General features: G+C 48.1%; 1 protein-coding gene across 3 annotated transcripts in view; it reads right to left on the bottom strand.

The window, feature by feature from the left end:
* Positions 1-17,349, bottom strand: part of FNDC1 (fibronectin type III domain containing 1) — a 91,467-nt gene that overhangs the window by 43,831 nt on the left and 30,287 nt on the right. For all 3 annotated transcript variants that reach the window (XM_074368060.1, XM_074368059.1, XM_074368061.1), the window contains 2 exons: positions 5,527-5,733; positions 191-289 (listed from right to left, as the gene is read on the bottom strand). In XM_074368060.1, coding sequence (XP_074224161.1) covers positions 191-289; positions 5,527-5,733 — 306 coding nt within the window. The remainder of the gene's footprint in view (positions 1-190; positions 290-5,526; positions 5,734-17,349) is intronic.

Genomic DNA, 17,349 nt, shown 5'->3' on the forward strand with positions numbered 1-17,349 from the left:
GATTTCATCACAAGAACCTCTGAGTATAAAAGCAACATGCATGCCTCCAAAATGTGACCAAGTCTGCCCTGCTGTTTCCTTTTATACTCAAGTAAATCCATGTACTTCATTGCCCAGCCAGCATCATTTGGAAACAACTCTGCATTTGCCCTAAACCATGGCTGGACCAGATGCATTCTTAGAGACATACCTGAAATCTTCCGCTTCGTGAGAGCAGCCCTGTAGACTGGCTGACTCCGCCCCCGGGAGTTCATGGACTGCAGGGAGACCACGTACACGGACTCAGAGGCTGCGGACCAACAAGCAAGGGATCAGGTTCTGCACCTGGTTTTCCAGAACGCACACCCCTGCAGGTCTGTGTTCCTCTCGCCTTACCTCCTTCCCATCCCATCTCTCCTGGGCAACCAAGGATGAGACCAAGAACTGCAGGAACTAAACTCAGGAAAAACATTATTATGTCAGGAAACATGCAAGTGATTTTTACCTACATTTCCTGAAGAATGGGTTTCTATCTCATCAACATTGAGGAAAGATGAACAATGTTTAAAAAAGAAAAGAATAGTATATTTACCCACATAATTCCCCAAATTTCTTTTTACCTCCAAAATAGAGAAGAGGGGAGTAACCTTGTTTTTATCTGTCATCCAAAAGAAGGGACAGACACCAGGCTAGCAGCCCGGATGGCATGCTGTTGCCCTTCGAATTAAAATCCTCAGAACGGGGTCTCTGAAGATTAGCTAAGAGCAAGCGGAAGAGTTTAAATTTATCCTTTATTTCTGGATTGTTCTTTCAGACTGTTCCCCCCCACCAAACTGTGCTTTGGGCCCACTAATACCCAACTTAACCTTAAATTTAAAACTCTATTTGGAGACAAATAACAATAATTAATTAAAACGTAAAACTCTCAAGTACTATGGAATCACAGAGTCTGAGACCCAAGTGAAACCTTGGTTACCTTCCAGTTTGACCTTCTCATTTTACAAATAAGGACATAAAGCCATAAAAATGGATTGACTTGCCCAAGGTCACATGCTTAAGAAGGGATCAAATCGTCCCTAAATCTAAGATGGCTAATGTCCAACTCCAAGTTTTAGCCACCCAGGTTCCTACAGCAGCCTTAATCAATTCAAGAATAAAAATGAGGTAACCTGACATACTTCTCTTTTTTTAATTGAAGTACAGTTGATTTACAATGTTGTGTTAGTTTCCAGTGTACAACTTAGTGATCCAGTTATATATCTATATACATATTCCTTTTCATATTCTTTTGCATTATAGGCTATTACAAGATATTGAATATAGTTCCCTGTGCTGTATGATAGGACCTGCTATTTATCTATTTTATATGTAGTAGTTTGCATCTGCTAATCCCAAACTCCTAACTTATCCCTCCCCACCACTTTCTCCTTTGGTAATCATTAGTTTGTTTTCTGTGTCTGGGAGTCTGTTTCTATTTTGTAAATAAGTTCATTTGTTTCATTTTTTTTTAGATTCCACTAATAAGTGATATCATGTGATATTTGTCTTTCTCTGTATGACTTACTTCACTTATATGATAATCTCTAGATCCATCTATGTTGCTGCAAATGGCATCATTTCATTCTTTTTTATGGCTGAGTAGTATTCCATTGTGTACATATGCCACAATTTTATCCATTCATCTGTCAGTGGATACTTAGGTTGCTTCTATGTCTTGGCTATTGTAAACACTGTTGCTATGAACATTGGAGTGCATGATTTCCAATGCAGATAGTTTTGTCATCAGGTAATACCTAAGTAAATTAACAAGGTGGCACTAAGATCCTAAAGGAGACTTTAACACTGGTGTCCTTCCGGCAGGAATTGCAAATTTCATATGGCAGTGAGAAAATAAACCTGTTGTTTCCACAAACAGCATGTCGAGGAGACCCATGTTCAAAAAACTCACACTCTGTTTATATAAAGTAAACTTCTGTGGACTAATCACATTTTAAGGGAAGGGGTAATACTTGACCACCTGCTCTGCTGACAACCTCTCTTTCTGTCTCTTCCTTCCCCCCTATACACACACACACACACACACACACACACACATACACATACACACACACAGGACAAGTGAAACTCACACTGTTACGTAAGCAAATTATTTAGGCTTTCACATCTTATTCTATCAGAGAATTTTGAAATGTATGTTTTACAAACAGAAGAACTAGATCTGTAATACTTGGATTCCCAGAACATCAAACTAAGCCTCTCAACATTGGAGTCCCCTCAGAGCTGTTAATTTCTTGGTGCTACTGACAATGGAATCACACCAAACGTCAGCGAAGGGAAAACTGCCATCCAACTTCACCATCCAGGAACATGCATCCACAACTAAACGGGAAAAGCAGTGGTTCCTCATTTTTCAATAACCACCAAGAAAAGAGTAATTTCCCACAACTGACTCGTTTCCATCTTTGCTATGTATTTCTTAAAGTTCTGGGATTTTCCGAAAGCCCAGATTCCTGATTCACTGTGCTCTCCAAGTCAGCTTGGCCCAAGATGATCATGAGGGAACTGCCTGTACTGCAGTGAACTACGACCACAGCTCACGTGTACTGGGTCTAGTCTCTGTGCCGAGCTAAGCCTTTCACATCAATTCTTCTTGTGGTCCTGGCAAAGCCCCAAGAGGAAGCTACACTCCTTGTCTTCTTTTCACAGATGAGGAACCAGCTCAGTAGCATGAGATAAGCCCAAGGTCGTGGCCTAAATGCAGGGCTGGTCTCATTCCTAGATCTGTGTGGTTCCAAACCCCAGGCTCTTACTAATGCAGGTGGGGAGGGAGCAGGGCCCAGAGCTCACCGGGCACTGACCCTGGGGCCAAGAAAGCGACTGACAGCTGGGTAACAATCCATCCCTTTCTCATAGAAATATAAGAATGACACAGTGGTACAAAAGCACACTTCTTCCCATGGTCCTGATTATTGAATAAAGGGTAGAAAGAAAATTTCCAAAATGATGCCAACATCACCAGCTCAGTGACCCCGGGGACCCCAGGGCCACCCCTTCTGGTCAGAGCCACCACTCCCCCTCACTCCCCTGACCTCAGAGTGATGTGGCAGAAACTCTGAGTGTCTTCACTTCTGAAGATCTGTAGAAGCTTTCTGAGGGACTCCAAATGTGCACATGCTCATTCTGTGTTCCTGTCCCACTCCCCCATCACCCGGCTGGCTCCTTCCTCTCCCTCTGCACTCCCACAGTGCCCAGGACTCCTCTAACCACAGGACTCAGCACGTGTGCTCCCTCCCAGGGGCCCAGAGTCTTCTGCCTCCGGGGCCTGCCTGACCGTCTCCAGGCAGCTTTCACAACAGTGAGCACTACGTGCTCTGGGTATCGTCTGTCTCTCGTGGGGAACTGCAGGGAGCCGGGACCTGGGATGGTGTTTGACACAGAAGATGTCCGATAGGGTGTGTTTAATGAGTGACTCCAAGGGTAGGGTTTCTGCTGACTGGACCTCAGGCCCACTTTTCTCCAAGTCTCCTTAATGTCTGGCCATTCTCTTGTAGTACCACACTCTCAGTGGTTTCTCAGTTATAAACAGAATTAAAATCCTATAAGCCTAGATCAAGGAGACAGGCACCCCCTAACACAGCAGGCCCACCCCAACATGCCCCAGGAATTCATAACATCCCACCCTCCCCTCCAGGATGGAGCAAGTGTCCGGGGAGACTCTCCTTCTCCTCAGGTGACCTCTTCAATCATTCATGATGGCAAGTCCAATGCTTTTTATTTGGTGACAATTCAAAAACCAGCAGGTTTCACTGGAAACCCAAGAGTCCTGTGCTGTCCATTTGGGCTGGGACCAGAGCCCACCTGTGACCTCAGTTCCAACATTTGCTCAAGTTCAGGAAGGAAAAACAAATCCTTCTCCTACACTCAGGTGAGCCAGGGGATCACTACTGAGAAAATAAAAAGTTAAAAGAATCTGTGGGATGAAAAACTTGTTGACCATAAGGGACATTTTAATGTGTGGTGTCTATGAAAGAAAAAGTGAAAACTTTCCACTTAGAGAAGCTCTCCTGCGGTATCAGAAATGCAAACCAGGTGACTGCTTGTCCGCTGACATTCTGGGGAGAATTTGGCCCGAATCACAAAAACAGAGCCATTTGACACGCACAGAATAATTACTCAAGGGATAGGCCCGGAATGAATGAATGAACGAACGAACGAACGAATGAAGAGTCTCCAGATCGTTCTGTGGCTCCAGGTGACTGAGCCTGGAGCTCTAGGTCTCACTGTGGATACTGTAGCCAGTCTTCCCAAAGCACAGACAGCTCGGCCTTCTCCACTCTCTTCTGTGATCCACGTGGTTTCAGGTGGCTTTGGAGCAGACAGGTAGCTCATCCTTTTCAGTTGGGAAAAGCCTGGAGTCTACTTTGAGATGGCTTCAATGCCACGCCGGGCTCACTGCTGCCTGTGCCCCACGTGGAGACCATGTGAAGCCCACAGAAGGCTAGGCTGACCCCGTGCTGTGAGCACCCAGTAGACTTTTCCAACAGCAGGTGGCTGAGCAGAGCAGTGAAGATAACTTCCAAGGCTCTTCCAGGGAGGGAACCCAGCCTGGCCTCCCACTCCGTGTCTCCTCCAGATCAAATCTGCCCTGGTCAGTGCCGGCCCCGCAGCCCAGGGAGGCGAAGTGGGGAGTCCTGAGGAGCTCAGAGCTGCTTGTCCAAACCCCACGCTCAGGCAGACCTTGCTGCCTCGGCAGCCCTGCCCTCCCTGACTCAGGCACAGAGGAGCAGGACGGAGCGTGGGCTCTGCGGCCCGGCTTCCCTCTGAGGGGGTGACGGCAATGGGTCCAGCCACGCTGACCCAGTGCCTCCTACCAAGCTCGTCAGCCAGATAAGGGGGCATGCGGGGAGGGAGAAGGACAGGAGTGTGGTGGCTACTGGCAGTGTCTCCACCCCCGAGGAAGCACCAGGCGTGAGGGATCATTGCGCCCTCTCGGAGCATGGCCGAAGTCCACTGCCCAGGCTGGTGAATGAGCAAGGCCAGCAGAGGTCAGGCCCCGAACCAAGCAGCCAAGCACGTGACCCCTCCCCTCCGCCCCCAAGGCCGATGCTCCCTCCACACAGTGGGGTCTGCAAAGGGGGAGGAGGGCAGGCTTGAACTGGTGGCTCCGTCAGCTGCCACCACGTTCCGTCTCGATGGGACCCAAGGTCCAGTGTCCTAGGATCGAAGATGAAGCTTAAATAGCAAACTGATGAAAGCAGAGCCAAGATGGGAAAAGCACACGCAGAAAAATGGCTCAAGTCAAGGAACTGGCGCACTCGGGTCCGGAAGCTGCTGTTGGGCACTTGGGGAGGGCAGCCTTGTCCTGCCACTACCTAAAGGTTAAAAGGTTGGAGGCATGTGCAGCATATAGAGCAAAGAGTAAATCTGAATAATTGTAACACCTGGAAAATGAACATTACAACTGAAATACAATGTTCCACCATGAACGGGCCTTGAAGTACTGAAATGTTTGCAGATCTCATTAAAATATCGATACATGAAACTCACCTAGTTTTTTAATTTCATGTGTTCGCTCATCTCTCGTCAGTGGAACATAATTCATCTTCCTGCCACTCTCCCCGTAGCCCAGAAGGAAACCCCGTGATCTGCGTGGACTCTTGGCTCCAGACAGGCGTGGCGCCTTCCACGCCACGGACAGCCGGTCGTCGGAGGAGCGGACGCGGACCCGCAAGGGCTTGTTGGGCACTTCCTTTTCTTAAAGAGGACACGACACAGAAACCATTAAACAGCAGACCCTTGGGTGCACCATGGAGGATGTAAAGTGCGTCCAAAGACTGAGCCACAACAATTAGCAGGTGGGCTTAAGACATCCATTTTCGGTAACCATGTTCTAGGAAGAACATTTTCCCCCCAAGGGCACGGACACTCCGCGTACCTGTTCCTCCCCACATTTCAGACCAAGAGGTCTCAAGAACTTAGAGTGAAAACATACCATGTGTGAGACTGCCAGCCAGAAATCTTGGCTGTTGTACAATGTTCCTTTTCATCGATTTCCTCTAGCCCCCTCAAAGCCAGAACTGTATATCCTCTGGTGAAGATGAAAGGCAGCATAAAATACAGCGAGCACACTCACATGCTATTTGTAACTGTCCCCCTGGCAGCTTTTCCACTCTAAGGTTGGAAAAAACGGGCTTTCCTTGTCTTCATGATGAGTCACTAAGACCTAAATATTAACCGATTTTTGGTTTGATCTTCATTTCTCTTGCACGTCCAAGTCTTGCTCCTTCAGACAAACCCTGCTGCTGTCCCTAGAGTCTGTTGCTCCCTTCCTGCTAAATTAATCAATGCCAAGAAATCCTCTTACTAAACTGATCAATCTCAAGAATCACTCTCATTGTTAACGTTCCAAAGCAAAGCATTCTAGTGGGCAATACTTAGTCTTCAAAGTTTTGCTTTTATATCAATTTGAGAGCTGATACGTTTGGGAACAAGGGCTATGGACTGTGTGACGACTACCTTGCCTGTTTCTGACAATGGGCCACATTCTGGCCCTTTTTGGGGGCTCCGGTTACATAATGTGTCTCTCTGGTGATGTAAGCCATGTACTTCCCAGGCACTCTTCCTCCACTATCTACACCAACCCCACCATCAGTTCTGACTAATTTTATTAGACTAGAAAATTCCCACCTAAACTAACATTTCAACACTAAGACATAAAAACAAAAACTAATGTCATGAGTTAGTGTGAGTTTCAATAGCACAAGAAATAAATGGCTGTTGGAGACGGTTACTCTGAAAGCCAGACACCTGGCCCCAATGTCTTGAATTGAACCAACAGGAATATCCTTTTGTAGATTAGGTCAACACTCCACTCCTAAAAGCTACTAAGAGAGTACTGTATTATGGTCTGACATATATTTTCCCCTATACACAAAGTAGTGATTATTGAGATTTTGTGTTTTTAATCCAATAGTGTAGTCAAAGAACCAACTATATAAAAACCTTTGTCCTTCATCCTGGTGATGTGAGTATAACCACTTTCACTGGGGTTACATTAAACTGACTTCAGCTGTATTCCAGGTTCAGAGGTGGGCTCTCCATTTCAAGGTCCAGCCCCTATAAAAATTAGGGACCACCAAGCAGTTATGGAAATGACAAACATGCCCATCTATATAGTTCAAAAGAAAATAACTGGCCAAAAGTGTTCAGTGCTAATAGTCCAAACCATTAACGGCACAGCATTGGTCAATCCAATGAGTTCCTCTATTCATCCTATAAGTTGATCATTCTTATGAGTTCCCAGTGGGAATCTCTTGCTTCGTACTCGTAATAACACCCAATGTTTCTAGAAAGATCCTGGCTGCCAAATCTTGCTAAGTGTTTGAGTGAGTTATCTGTGGGTGACTGGGTCACAGAAGTGGACGTCAACTTTCTTCATCAGCATGTGTCACTGCTAAACAGATGCATAAGAATCTTTTTTTTTTAATAAATGAGGAAAATATCTCGTAAAAATGACTTCTGAAAAGCAAAATCTGCACAAGGAGTGGCAGATTTAGTCTCAATGAAGCTTTGGTTTGGTTTTGAAAGTAAGCACATTTTTTTGGAGGAGTCTCATTAGAACAAAATACAGAACCAAGTTTAATTTTTCAGGACTAGTTTTTGTGTCATTTTCAGATTTATGCAAAGTTATGAAATAAACTTCACACGAGCCATAAGCAGGGGAATAGAGGTTGAGAGAGAAAATTTTAAAGGAAACAAAAGCTTTGCTTCATTCTCTTTATACCTTCTAAGTCATTTTTTTACTCTGTGTGCCTCCAATACAGACTACTACCACCCACAAAAAATTCTGTTTTAACAGAAGCCCCTCTCATGCGTGATGCCACAGCCTCTCCGAGGTGACCACCCTGAGGCTGGTGCTGTGTTCCAGAGTGCCCAGCTTTGGGCAGGGGTCCAGGCTATGTTTCCCAAAAAGTCAATAATGTCAAAATGATCTCTGCCAACATATGATGTTTATTTTACTTTTGTGAAAAGCTCATATTTCCTCAAGGGAACCTCAGTGATGTAGGATTGAGAAGTGAATCCTGTTTAAGCTGCCACAGGCCATTTGCACTGCTTGTTTTCCTGGGAGGACTGGCAGGGTTATCCCCTCCACCAACATGGCTGCCACAGTCTATTCCCCAGGGGCAGCAGTGAACGTGGTGGACATCCATGGTGCTGTCATCGGCTTGACTGGCCTCAGTCCTGCCCTCCACAGCTCTTGTTCTAAAGCCCCTTGAGATAACAACCACGTTCTGCCCCATCACAGCAAGCAACACCTCAGCGTGGGAGTTCTGGGATGATTTCCAGCAAAATGGGCTAATCTACTGAAAACACATACATGGGTCTCACAGGAGTCAGCTAAGAAGTGAATTACTGAGCAGAGATGGCATTCCCTGCTCTGTGGTTCTGCCCCAGTCCTGGGGCCCTGCCAGCTCTCCATTCTACTGTGGAAACATCATTTGTGGAGTGCGCACTGCCACCGCTGGGCCTTGGGGGGTGGTCTAGGTCTGTGCTCCAGGATAAACAGCCCCAGACACTCAGCAGCAAAATTCTGAAAAAAACAGTAACAAGGAAAAAGGCCACTGGAATTTCCTAAAGCGACAGGGTCCCTGAGGAAGAGGAAGGGGTGAAGTTCCAAGGACAAGGAGCTCGTCCCAGACCGCATAAGATTTGCCTGAGGTGCCCGGTCTGCTGACCCACGCCGGGCTCACTGAACATCACCCACGCTGCCCAGGGACAGGGACAGGGACAGTAGCTGTCCCCTCTGACGGTGCGGCTTTCACGCCGGCTCCGGCCTTCTGGCTAACCAGTCCACACCAGGGTGCGAGGATGAGGCCAGGCCTGCTGAGCAGGCTTCGAGAACAGGGCTGAGGCTAACCTCATGTGGTTTATTTCAACTGTCCTTACATTTCCCAGGTAAGTAGGAGAGATGTCATGATCCCCACAAGAAAACTGAGGTTCCAGAGGTGAAGTAACTGACCCAAGGCCACGCAGCTAAGTGCCAAGCAGCCCCCTGAATAATTCAGCCACTCTGACGCCAAGTTCCAAGTTCTCATCCAACCAGCCCCCTTCTGCTAACAAATGGGAAACAAGGGCCCTGAGCTGGACAGGCCCCCTTCCAGGTGTGAGCGTAGTGCCTTGCACAGGAGGCAGTGCAGTTGCGTGTGTGTGTGCGTGTGTGTGTGTTTTAATGGACCAGACAGTATACTCAGCAGGGAGGTAATGAACAAGAGAAGGCCCCTCCCCCAAGACTGCCCAGGAAACTGTCCCCCGACTACACAGAGGCCCCTGACTCTGCAAACAGGGGTGAGGTGAGAACGCCATCCCTCTGAACACAGCCTGCTCTCTCAAACCTCGGAGTTCAGAAAAGCCAAGTACTTTTTTTCAAGTATTTTGAAGATTTCCTTTCTTTAAAATTCTGAGTTATGCATACTGTCAAGCAGCTTTTATAGATCTCTTCTAGATCGCCTGGTAGTCTTCTTTCAAGCTGATGCACACATTGAAGAAAACTATTCATACGTTTCAAATTCACTTGCAATGAAATTATCTAAGTGTTTTCTCTAAGCCATATGCGACGGCCTCACAGAAGCCTTCTGAAACGTTTCTGATAAATCCCTGTAATTGTTTTATCTTGAAAACAGGAAGTCACAACAGCCAAGAGCTGTCACATTCACATCCACCAGTGCCGAGTGTATTTTAAACTTGGCAGGACACACGCCCTACAGCCCTCTTGCTACAACATAAGCAGGTAGGTTTTGCTCAGAACTGGTGGATCACAGAAGAACTACAGCGATTAACTGCACACCCTTTACCTGGCAGGTCAGCTGGGTGAAACAATGACCACGTAGATTATAGTAAACATCCGAAAGCCAGGCAGAATTGGAACGTCTCTCCTGATTTGTATCGCCAGTGAGGCAAACTGGCAAGTATTCTGAAATTGTAGGGAATCAAAATCTGTTCTTTTCACCCAAAAAAAAAAAAAAAATTCAACATGATGCTTTTCTCATTTATAACTCAATGCTAGTTAAACGTGTTAGCTTCTGAATTGAGCCTCCATGGGCTCGAAAGTCTGGGTCTGAATCTGTCTACCTCTCACTGCCCATGTGAGTTGAGAGCCCTCAGCAAACCTCAGTTTCCGCGTCTGTAGAGTAGTGTATAACATATCAGGTTTTGTAATCTATTCCACGTAAGGCATTCCACGCCACACGGGCGAGCATCAAGCAAGCACATACGAAGCGCTAGTCATGTCTATCGTTGTGATTAAATGAAATCCCTCATTTTTTGGTTCACTGGATGGGTGGGCAGCTCCTTCCAGAAAGTGAGCTGTGGTCACATCACAGAGCTTTCCGTGATGCCTGACACACAGTGGGCACTAAAAAAAAAATGTGTTTCAAAGAACGAGACCTGAGCAAAAAAGATGGACTCTTTGTCAAAGACTCTACATTGGGTGGGGGGGCGGGTACCTCAGTGGTACAGCGAGTGCTTAGCGTGCACTAGGTCCTGGGTTCACTCCCAGCAACTCTGGTGAAAAATGAATAAACAAACCTAATTACCCACCCCCCCCCAAATATAATAAAACTAAAACAAAAGACCCTACATTGAAAACCTTTTCAAATATGAGGCTGTGTACATCCAGGTGACTTTTTTTGCACCATAAACTGAAAGCCCCCTTCACTATCTCCATCAGCATCTTCCAGTCACCAGTCACTCTCAGCCGGTCTACCATCTTGGTTCACTCACAAGCACACAGCCGCTACTGTCTGCTGACTGCGTCCCCTGGCCTGGTCTCAACTAACAAGACATTCTCACTTTCCAGCAGCACGTGAAGCATCACTCAGCCTAGAGCTTTGGAGAGTAAGTGGTCTGTCCCACTGGCCAACCTGACGTCCGCTGCACTGAACCCCAGGCTTCAGGAAGATGGCCCTCGTCCTCATCCCTGTGGCTTGAATTGCTGCAGACCTTCCACTCGCCCGTCCTCTGCCCCGGCCTGCTTCCCCGCCACCCCCAAACATCAGACCTCGAGGTAACCAGGGTCACTGGCCTGAGAGTGGGCGGGGGGAGTCCAGCCCACAGGGACTGCAGGGCCCATCAGAACCACCTGGGGGCCGGGGGCTGGCGAAAACACAGCCCGCATCCCACCTCTCCGCGGGCGGCTGAGACTCCAGAGCTCGCCTGCACTTTTGATGAATAAGCATGATTAGGAAGAGCAGGAAGGGTGGGAAAAGGGGAGGGAAGACGCATTAGTGGGGTGACAGGGAGCCGTCTCAGCTGGAGGAGACAAGACATGTGCTCGGCTGCCCCTGCCCTGAGCCTGAGTCCCCATCCCCGCCGCCTCCCTGGCACGTCCGCTACACCTCACCAGCTTCTGTCTGCCAAGCGTTCCTCTTCCTGGGTGAATTCTGACACATAATCCTCCTGAAACACCTCTGAATGAGGCACAAAGCTCTTCTTCCACACACCAGTACCTGCAACCCTTACTCTAAAGTCTCCCTTCAATGCCCCACTTCCCTCTCCCATAAGGGACCTCGCTGCCTTTAACTGTGTACTAAGTTTCTGCATATTTGGATTGGCTCAGCTATTTAACAGTCAGGAGAAAGGAAATCTCATTCCTTCATCTTGGAACAGCATCTGTTGGAGTGTCCCCAATCTTCATAATCCACTGGATCCCTACCAGGGGCAGGCACTTGCAAATATTCTCACAATAACCCGATAACTTCCCATCTACGGACGATGAAAGTGAGGCTCGGGGAGGGGAAGGGAGACTCTCAAAGCCCGACAGCAACAGGCGCAAAGCTGGAGCTGGAATCCAGGTCCCTCCACTGTTATTCAGAAGCCCCAGTGGTTGCAGTGTTGATGTTGCCAGCAGTCACGCCGTGGCACCCTCACAGACACCTCTGCTGAAGGACTGGTCTGCAGCACCAGGAACCACTCTCATGCCATGAGTCCATTAGAAGATGCCAGCTAAGTTTCCAAGGGCCTGGCTGCTCTTCAGGGGAAGCAGGTCCACTTGTCCCATCAGGACCCATTCAACACACGGTCCCCCTTACAGGTTTACATGCTCCAGTTCACTGAGGGAAGGCTGTCTGTTGGAGAGCCACGTGCCTGGTCAACCACCCCCATTACCTGGCTGCCTAACTCCTCCCTGGAAGCTGTCTGGACACCAAGGGAAGAATTAGTGTGACTGGCACGCATTTCACCATCCATCAGAGACACCAGAACAGCACCCCTAAGCCATTGCCTGCAGCCAGAAAAACTGTTGCTGCCTTTCTGGAGGTTGGGAGAAGACAGAAGGTCTTAATAGGAAAAAAGGGAAAAAAGAACAAGAGAAAGAAAAGAAAAAGAAAAAAGAATCTTCATGTCATCCAAAATGTCAGTCAGTGGCTGACCTGGACTCCAGTGGCGCTGGGACTATCAGTGAAAGCTGCACCACCATGTCATCACACAGGGCGGAGGCTGCAAGGACCAAGTGGCCCTGGGACGGTGCCCAGCACGATGTTAATGACACAGACAAATTCTGCACAAGCTGGCAACGAAGCCCCGCTCCGCTACCAGAGCGAGAATTCAGCGGTCCTACAGCTGTCTGCATGGGCGCGTTCCTCAGTTCATAAGCCCTTTGAAGGGCATCTCTCTCTTTGTGAAGCAGATAGTCTTTCTCTACCACCTCCTCCATCTCTGTGCGGGCAGAGCTAAGGTCTTCGCGTCCTACTCAGGGCAGTGGCTCAGTGATCGGCCTGGAACGGGAATGCCAGTCACTAACATCCTCAGCCACCTGCATGGGGACACAAGGGAGCCTTTGCAGGGGCCCAGCTCCCTTGTTCCCCACCCCTGGCCCCGCCCCCACTGACTCAGCGTGGAAGGAAGGACTGGGAGCTCCTCCAGGTGCCCGGCTATAAAGTTTCCTCCGTTAGGGGTGTAAAAGCACATCCTTAGACGCATCTGCTCTGGATCCATCTGCTGGTGCTGTAGTTTTCAGCTGCCCTTCCCGAGGCGCGCCAGGGTCCCACGAAGCAAAGGAAACAGTAATGCATTTCCGATCTCTTTAATGGTTGAAGTGCAGACATCTGGCACTTCCTCCCCCCGCAGTGGAACAGAGACAGCCTCATGGTCTGTGTGAGCTAAGAGGAAGGGGTGTTAAACATCCTAGGGCAAGTTATTCAGAAGTTTTTTTGGTTTGGTTTGTTTTCTTCTAACGCCCTCTGCCTTGGTTTCATTCGGGAGTAGGATAGTTCAGCGATGTGGTTGTTTTCTGGAAGTGAAAGGCCTTGTTTTGTTCAACAGTTATGGAATGGTTATTCCATTTTTTTAGTGCTATCCCGCATGCCCTTTGCAAATGAAAGCTCCAGTTACAATATATGAACAGATTGATAACTGAGAAAAAAAAGTGCTTTCTTTCAGGACTAATATCCGCATCTGTAGGGGTCCCATATGAGAAGCGGCACCCCTCTTCAGTGACACCACAGCCCCATCCTGCCTCTTCCTCACTCAGACATCAAAGGAAAAGCCGATGACAGATAAGCAGTCAGAAAGTGGCATCCAGCCCCCAACGTGCCGGCATCATCGAGCTGTCAGGTTTGTTAACAACTGCAGGTTCCTCTAGGACAGGATGCAAAGGCAAGGGCAGCAGACATTCCCTTCAAGGTCATACACATGGGGATGGTTGATCTCCCCAGCCTTCAACAGCCCCTGGCCCGCCCCCTCAAAGCAGCCACTCATCAGCCTCTGAAATAAACAGCCATCCGATAAAGGACTTGCTTCCTAAGAACCCATAGGAGAGAAGATCTGTGTGCAGACATTTACACTTAGCAGTGGAGAGCTGGAGATGAAATACCACCAACGTGGGTTTCAGCCTGAAGTCAAGAGAAGGCAGCTCACGACTGCTGCCTCTTCCAGCCAGCCGGCCCCTTCTGAGTCCTCCCCCAGCATTCTGGCTTGGGCTGGAAATCCTGCATTGTTTGCTTTCACCCAAGAACATTCAGCTAAATGAAGTGAAACAGCTCTGCACACAAACCTCTATCACCTCCTTTTTTATGATTAAGGGATGGGCTCTCAGGTTGGCGAAGTCTAACTCCAGTCTAATGTGAGAGGCAGCTTGGCAGCGGGCACTTGGACGAGGAGATGGGAGCCCTAGGATGAACGTGCCTCTCACTGCGGTAGGGGTGGGGGAAGGTGACCTCACGGCACACGGATCTGACTGTGTAAACGTCTCGTCTTCACAGAGAAGCCAGCCTCGAGGATCTCCAGTCTCCAAACGCATTCGACACCATTCTTCACCTGGGCTCCTCCAAGAATCAAGAGACAAGACTCAGGATCTCCAGCTAATGACAGCACCACTCTGGCTGACAAGGTGGTCGGCCTGAGACCCCCTCCACAAGTCAGCAACTGATGAGACAGAGGGGCTCAACCAACTGACAAACGGCTGTGGCATCCGCGCACTTAACTCCTCTCCCAGAGCCGGGGTGCCTAGCAGAGCAGCCTCCACATGCATGTCACACAACAAACATTTATTGAGCACCTGCTATGGGCTTGTCCAGGCTCTGGAGACACAAAGATGAGTCAATCACAGTGCACTGCCCTTGCGGGGCTCACCCCCAGGTCAGGAACCAGAAACTGAGTCCTGCCCTGCAAACTGCACACTTAAAAAAAAATGAGTAATTGCATGAGAAGGCAAGCAAATAGGAGAAAATAATGTCACGGGCATGATTAATTCCCCATGGGCCAAAGATGTTTTAAATTGAAACTAGTATGGGAAAAGAGGACGGTTTGATTCATAGTTAACTTAACAACTTTGAACTGGGGTACACTTTAAGCACAAGTCTGGCACACAGCAGCCCCCTGACCTGGCTCCAGTATTCTCCAATGGTGGCCCCGAGGCAGCCGTGCTGTATGTGAATTGCCCATTGGTGTATGGCACCACCTCCTTTCACCCAAGGTCATACTGACACACATATCCATTTAAGTAAGTGAACACGCCTAGCTCCTTGGTTCATTTGGCAGAATGCCTGCCATTTGCACACAGAGCAAAGAGGCATTTTCAATGCAGTACTGCAGACAATTCTTTATTCTGGGCACCTTTGTGTATTCAGGCACCAACCCAAACTCTAATTCAGGGTTTCTTCCTTTGCGAATGCGATTTTTGGATTTGCTGACTCAATGTAGGGCAGAGACAAAGGCAAATCACCATTTCTCAGCAGTGGTTCCCAACTGCTTGCAAAGCTTAGGATTGCTCATTCAAAGTGACTTCATGCCATGAATTCATGAAACTGCAACGCTGAAACGGACCCTAGAACCTTAGAAGGAAACTTAGAATCTGAAAAGGTTCTTCGAAAGGAGCCTGACGCCTTCCTGGGGAGCCCATCATTATACAGCTGAGAAGTCTGAGGGGCTGAGCCTGAGCCAGGGATGCTGAAGTGAGCAGTGGAGATGCTACAGTTTGATGGATTAATTATGCTCTTAAGTCAAGAGGTTAGGGAAGAAGCCCATCTCAAGACAATGGGGTTAAAACTTTCAAATTCCACATCAGTCACATTCAGATAAACAAACTGGCAAGAAAATGCACCTAAAGTAGGTGCTCATTTTGATGAACCACTGATAGAAAAGACCAAGATGCATGCTTGGGGCAAGTCCTTCTCCTATGTCCACAGGTATTTCCTATGAAAGGAGTACCAGGAAAGAAAGCAAGGATGGCAAGTTTTGGTTTTCATGATTTCATAGTTCCACCATTTCAGTGTCAGATAATTTAACATGCGTTCAAGTCAACTTTTGAGCCAGGTCCTGTGGGGGAGGGGAGGCTCCAAAGATGAATCCCACCACGGAACTGCCCTTGGGTCTAACCATGCTTGCAAAGAAGCTTTATGTGTCTGAAGTCGGCCTTAAAGAGAAGTGGTGATGACACCCTTTCCTCAGAGCCGAGGTGGGGGAAGGGAGCCGTGATGGCTTAGAAGTCACGGGAGGAAAGACAAGGGATGTCACATGATGACCTTCATTTCCCTGGGTGGCAGGGAGCAAGGTCGCCTGCTAGACGTGAGGGGAAGACAGGCAGAGGAAGGAGCCTGAAGAAAGTGGTGAATGTTTGGACTAGCCATTGTGGGAGAAAGAAAGGAAACTGAGTATGGAAAATAGAAGCATGGCCAAGCAAAGCCCAGATGAGGTTAGAAGGCCAGCTCTAAGAAGCTGGGACAGTGCGGAACAGCTTAGCTCTTTGTTTGTCCCACGAGGCTCAGTAATTAGCATGCAGGAAGGAAAACCACGGGGCTGGGGGGCCCTGGCGTGGCCGGGCTGACACAAGTGTGGCTGAAATGCTGGGACCCAGAAAAAAAAAAAGCAAGAAATGAACCAGAAGATGGCCTCTGGACTCTGAAAATGGGAACTGTCTACACTGAGTCTGATTGGGTCCGAAACAAGCTTGTGAGAATGAGGGCATTGAAGAAGTGAGGCGATGGGGCATTTCATGGTTCTAGGTTTTGGAGGCGAACAACTCTATCCTAGTGACGGGAGGCAAGTCGGAAGCCACGAGGTGAGACCATCACACTGAGCATCATCACCGAGACGGGTGTGGTCTGCGACGCAGGTGGGAAGGGGCACGCCACGAACCAAGCACCCTCGAGCTATTTGGACTTAGGGAGCAGCCTGGGGGCCAGGGGGGTGGCCCTGATAAGAGAGGGAAGGGCTGGGCCACAGGTATCTTGCCAGCGTTGGTTGAAAATGGCCGAGGAGAAGTGTGAACTCTATGCTGAACTTGAGTCTGAGCAACAATTTAACCGTCAGAAAAATAGTAAGCTTCATGAACTAAAATTTAATGTAAAGAAAATACAAAGCATAAAATCAGACTTTTGTTTCAGTACTATGTCTAATTTGGGCTCCACCACTTTAGGGAAGCACAAAGGAATAGATTTTTAGAAAACCGTAACATTATTAAAAATACAGATGATCCCATTAAGAGCTAAAATTTCCCAGATGAAGAGCTTGCTGAACGCAGATTAGCTGCCTTCTAAGTCCCTGGGCTGATTGGAAGCAGAGTTGGACCAGTCCTCATCCTGACCTCGAGTGCCTGGCTCTGCACAGACCAGATTACCCAAGTCCAGTCCCAGAGAAATGCTAAAACCACTTCAGGTAGGTGTGCAGAAAAGATAAACAAGAGGAGTCCCATATGAAGGGACTTGTGACACATCTTCCCTTGGGACAAAACAAAGGGATATGGGTTTACATCTCAACAGGAGAGATTTTACATTTAAATATTAAGAACACTTTCTAACAAAAAGATAAGCCAGGAGCTACCCAAAGAGGAAGACAAAACTTCTGCCCTCGGGTTGGATTTTTGCTTAGTCCTACCAT

The sequence above is a fragment of the Camelus bactrianus genome, chromosome 8 (assembly GCF_048773025.1).
Source record: "Camelus bactrianus isolate YW-2024 breed Bactrian camel chromosome 8, ASM4877302v1, whole genome shotgun sequence".
Taxonomy (NCBI): domain Eukaryota; kingdom Metazoa; phylum Chordata; class Mammalia; order Artiodactyla; family Camelidae; genus Camelus; species Camelus bactrianus.